General features: G+C 36.3%; 1 protein-coding gene across 1 annotated transcript; it reads right to left on the reverse strand.

The window, feature by feature from the left end:
* Window positions 1-2894: 2894 nt before the first annotated feature.
* On the reverse strand, window positions 2895-5240 carry LOC135201308 (uncharacterized). The gene is made up of 2 exons (XM_064230168.1): window positions 4998-5240; window positions 2895-4013 (listed from the first exon to the last, which is right to left on the reverse strand). Exons 1-2 carry the CDS (start codon window positions 5177-5179, stop codon window positions 3758-3760), a joined length of 438 nt encoding a protein of 145 aa, XP_064086238.1. The 5' UTR covers window positions 5180-5240; the 3' UTR covers window positions 2895-3757.
* Window positions 5241-5755: the final 515 nt, after the last annotated feature.

Below are 5755 nucleotides of genomic sequence, written 5' to 3' on the forward strand. Positions count from 1 at the left end.
AAAGGGTTAATTTTGCGAAAATCAAAACAAGAGTTCAACTCCAGAACTTCAAGCACAAGACTTTATCCTAGACCGTATTTCAATATTTCTGATATAAACACGTATTAAGCCAGACATGTTTTAAGGTATTTCCAAAGTTTAGAAATATAGAGGATAGATTACCATTGGATTGCTCGCTTGGCTATTGGCAGCATTAACTCAAATTGTAGAATCTAAACTTTTCACTAGATATTTGTACTTACCAACCACAATAGCCCCATCAACTTCCCGATTTCTTCTCATATTGTAATGTAAACACCTGTCACTATGAAGTCAAGAACCAACTTGTTTGCCGACTGATAAATACAAAACTTTTTCCAAATTACGATATTAGGCCTATGTTGCAAAACTTTCAGCACACCTACAAAAATCAGGCACATGCCACAAAACTAAAGCACAATTACAATAATTAGTCCTAAACCGACTTGAGAATATTACTTTTAGATTGCTTGGTTATTAGCACTTGGCAACATACATTAGCTAAGGCTCCATTTTACTAAAATAAGCGTAAAACCTCAGCATAATTAAGATAATTAGGCCTATGATGACTTTAGATTACTTAGTATGCTTGGTTATTGGCTCCCGTAAACCATTTCATTCTCACAGACGCGCGAAACAATCGGCATACTATAAATAAATAGGCCTACACTGACAAATTAGCACTTAGGAATAGAGAAGCCATATATGAAGCAAGGTTCCTACATGAACTGCATATCAAACGTAACTAACCAGGAAGACGTGTCCTAAGGTCTGAACTACGTATGGCCCCATTAACATTATTGCAGTGACTGACCGTAAAATGTTAAAATTCCTACAAAGAAAAAAAATTACAGTGCTGTCACCTTACCTTAGAAAACTATTCGATTCAGTGTGGTTTCCGTTGGCAATATTTTGTCGTCGATAACCTCAGTAATAGTCACGTGAAACCACTATCTACAAAACTTTATATGGTAATTCTCTTTATATATGGACCGTAATCCAATAATGTCTAAAAGGTGGTTAACTATACAAGCACTACAATTTAATATTATCACCGGTTAGAAAAACTATTTAAACTTCAACACGCGACACTCAAGCCGTCAACGACCAAATGAATTCTTTCTTATTTTACCTTTGCGAAGTTGAAAACGTCCAAGGATCGCCTAGACCTATGACGTGGAAGAGGAGTAAGAAACGATGGCTCTGTACTGTCCTTCGGAGAAAATGGTCTTGCCTTTCGTTTCAAGGAGAGAGAGAGATGCGTCCACCAGCCAAGTTCAGTCGTAGAAGGCATTTTATATTAAAAATAATTTCCATATAGCCTATTCGTTGTCGTATCTTTCATCGACGTCTTAGCAAGAAATTTATGATTCAAAATGCCCCTTCTAAGCTTTTGCAAGAATGCCAGACAATAGACCTATAAACAAAAGTATCAAATAAGCCTAGGAAGTTACTGTTCTCATAGATTGCCCACAGTTTATTACGAGTTCACCCTTTATAAAGATTATTACGTCATCCATTCTCTTTGATATGATCAATCAATTGAATTTTGTCTACGCTCCTTTATCTATAGAAAACGAAGATGAAACTTAAATAGTTGACTACTCTATATTCAAGACGACAGAATCTTTGTAAGATAAATATCTAATTATTTATTTTCCAATGATATGCCATAAATACATTTTAAGTCTACGGTTTATTTGATACTCTTGTAACATTTAAGGCAGTCATCTACAAAATATTTTTCTATTTGCGTAGGTTTTTAAAGTGCTTTATTTTGAAATGATTAAATATGAACTCAGTATTTTCTAATTAATTTCCTGGAAATGGCATTTACATTTTTATCAATTGATGTATTTGATGTGAACTGAATTGGTGTACAAAAGATGCATTAGAAATCTTTGAAATTCGTCGAATTAAGTTAGAATGAACAACAGTCTATGACGGGTTTGCTTTCGACGAAAGATAGCTTTTTTTTTTTTCCATTAAAAATGCACTTCAGTTTACGTCTAAACTTACTGGTTCAATTTTATATTCTCTGGAAATTTCATTGATACCAGCACCAGTACCTTATGGAATGTTGCAAATCAATGCCACTTTGCACACTAACGAGATCTGGCAAGAGTTAAAGTAGCATATATTAAGGATCCGTGAGGACATTGTAGTTATGTAAGTTGAGGACAAGTAGTCCTATAGACCTATGGAATAACTAGAGTTGATAATATATATATATGAGAGAGAGAGAGAGAGGAGAGAGAAGAGAGAGAAGAGAGAGAGAGAGAGATAGAGAGAGAAGAAAGAGAGGAGGAGAGAGAAGGAAAGGAGAAGAGAGAGAGAGAGGCTAAGTTTCTCTGGTAGTTAGATAATCAACCTCATTATCATGGCCGAAAAGGTGGTTAAACCACAGAACATTCACATCAGACGATCTTAACTATGTTTCTCATTATATATATATATATATATATATATAGATATATATATATATATATATATATATTATATATATAATATATATATTATACTCTTCTACCAACATTTACATACTGAAAAACACTGTAAATGCATGTCTTACCTTTATGTCTCCATATTTTCTTATGGATAACACGTAGAGCATAAAAGTAACTATCAGGCAATTATAAGATTTTTATAGTTGCAAATCACGTGTGAATTGCTTTGACTGAGAAAAGAAAACAAACCTCACTCTCTGAGTACTACCATGGAAACAATGAGATTATAATGAAGCTTACCTCTGAATATATTACTACCATAACCAAAGGTATATCTGAGGTGGTAATGTCCACGGCTCCAGGAAAAAATAAATAGATAAATAAATAAAATCTTGAACAAACACTGTTCAATAGTAAACTAACCTGGGATTGGCGTCGTGTCGACTCTGCTCCTACGTCACTCAGGAGAAATATTCTTCTTTCGGTTATATGTGACGTAATTACGATAACGGATATCAAGAAACTTCTATGAGATACTGAACATTTATTAGTCAACATGCTTTATAACATACTGTGGAGACCTTGAGAGTGTAAACTAAAAATAAATAACGATTAAAAAAACGTGGTAAAGCGCATTCCATCACAAGTCCGCTAACGGGCCATGCTGTTCAAATGTCACAATTCTCATTCTTTTACTGTTTATTGGCATTTTTTAAATTTCTCTTAACAAAGTTTTTGCAAGTGGATTAATTAGTAAGCAACACATTTATAAAAACAAGTGTTTGGAATTTAAACATTCTAGGCCTAGTATTTCTTGACTGTTTACGAGATGAAGATCTTGACTGCTAAATTACCAGTTGATAGCTTACGAGATGAAGATCTTGACTGTTAAAGCACCAGTTAATAGCTTACGAGATGAAGATCTTGACTGCTAAAGTACCAGTTAATAGCTTACGAGATGAAGATCTTGACTGCTAAAGTACCAGTTAATAGCTTACGAGATGAAGATCTTGACTGCTAAAGTACCAGTTAATAGCTTACGAGATGAAGATCTTGACTGCTAAAGTACAAGTTAATAGCTTACGAGATTATTTTGACTGCTAAAGTAACAGTTAATTACATTTTTAATCACTCTTGATGAATAGTAGTTGTGGAAATTTATCATAAAACATCCAGAAAGTGCACATGTGCTAGACCTATAGCTACACCAAACTCGAAATAAGAAGAATGACATCTCTCAACATGGCCTCCGGACTAAGTATACATCGAAGGTGATCAATTAGACGAGCTAATTAAGAGAAGCATGTCTGTGAAATCCCAGACACCAGGCACAAGGCCGAAGCCGTGACGGTTGTGGACGCCAAGATGGAGGTGCTAGTGATGGTGATGGTCGTATAGGCCGTTGACCAGACCGTCAGTTCCCTCTGCTTCCTCCTGTTCCCTCCTTCTTCGGTATCGCCGGCAAACAACGGTTGGGCGGCTTCGAAGGAATCTGTCCGACTTCCCGCCAGGTCGGCTTCGGAGTCTCCTAGGAGCACTTCGAGGTTCCTGTGGAATGCGTGAAAGTAGTACCACATCGACTTAAAAAAAAAAAAAAAAAAAAACCCTTTGGTGGTTTATTTGGCCTTTCTGATAGGTAGCAAAGACCCTAAACTACAGCCTGCGGTTCAATAGTTTCTAGATATCTTGAATTTAACAGCAGTTCCACTCATTCCTGGCCTACAATAACCTCTGTTTTACACTTGGCAATCAATATAAAAGATATCTTAATAAATTTATAACATCCAAAATGGTGGTTTAGGAGAATATAATCAAAATATGGTAGCTGAGGTGTTATTGTATTTGAACATTGGTTTCTGTAGGTGAAAATGAAGTGGGATTACTTAAGGAATCCTAATCCTGGTTGGTTTGACCCTGAACTCATTACTGTCTGGTGCATATAGTAAATAATTAAGATTTTATTTAAAGATTTATGCTTGTAATGAAGAAATTCTTCTTATTGTAAATAATTAAACTTTTATCTAAATCTTTTATGTTTGTACTGAACATATTACCAGGTACTTGAGCAACAGGATGTGAATGCAGGCATAGGTGACAGAAATATCCCTGTATAGAATTGTAGGCATATGCGTCAACACGACAGAGAGAGAGAGAGAGAGGAGAGAGAGAGAGAGGAGAGAGAGAGAGAGAGAGAGAGAGAGAGATGTGAATACGTATAAAGGTGACATCAGTATTCGTGTATACAGGATTGCAGGCCTATGTGTAAACACGAGAGAGAGAGAGAGAGAGAGAGAGAGAGAGAGAGAGAGAGAGAGAGAGAATACGTATAAAGGTGGCAGCAATATTCGTGTACAGGATTATAGGCATATATGTAAACACGTAAACACGAGAGAGAGAGAGAGAGAGAGAGAGAGAGAGAGAGAGAGAGAGAGAGAGAGAGCAACGGGATGGGAATGCAAATAAAGTTGACAGCGATATTCGTGTACTAAAAATTGTAGGCCTATGTGTAAACACGAGAGAGACGAAACTCACAGGGCACTGGGCATGGCCATTCTCCTCTTCCTCCCAAGACAGCTTCCTGTAGCGGTGGAGAGACAGGTTGAGAGACCCGTCACAGTGACGGTAGTCAGTTTGGTGACGGAGGTCGTGGTGTGGATGGCGAAGAGGCGCTCCTCCCGGCTGTCCCCTGAGGAGGATCCTGAGGACGCCGTCATACCCAGGAGGAGGAAGAAGAGGAGGAGGAGGAGAAGGGGGAAGGACGGAGCTGCCTGAACCGGTTTCATCTGTTTGGGGATACAATGTTCTGTTGAGAAGGTTCTTTCAATGAGTAGCTCTAGAGATAAACAATGTCAGTTTCATCTATTTAAAAAAAAATAAAGGACATATGCTCTTTGTGTAATACTTCCACAACATACCCTGTTTCACATGCCCTATTTCGTTTCGTACACATACACACACACATGCACATATTTTCTCTACACGTTCTCTGCAACTTCAGCCACTGATGTCAATCATAGTAAATTTATATTTACATATTTATTAATTCGTCATTTTATTCATCTTTTTAAATAACTGATCTCTCCTTTCTGTATTTCCCATTACCTCCTGTTACTTCTTTCTAACGAAGACCATATGAATATGATTCATCTTCGGAATAATAATGATGATAATAATAATAATAATAAATAATAATAATAATAATAATAATAATAATAAAATAATAACAATAATAATAATAATAATAGTGGTAGAAGTAGTAGTAGTAGTAGTAGTAGTAGTAGTAGTAGTAG

Source organism: Macrobrachium nipponense, chromosome 28 (genome assembly GCF_015104395.2).
Source record: "Macrobrachium nipponense isolate FS-2020 chromosome 28, ASM1510439v2, whole genome shotgun sequence".
Taxonomy (NCBI): domain Eukaryota; kingdom Metazoa; phylum Arthropoda; class Malacostraca; order Decapoda; family Palaemonidae; genus Macrobrachium; species Macrobrachium nipponense.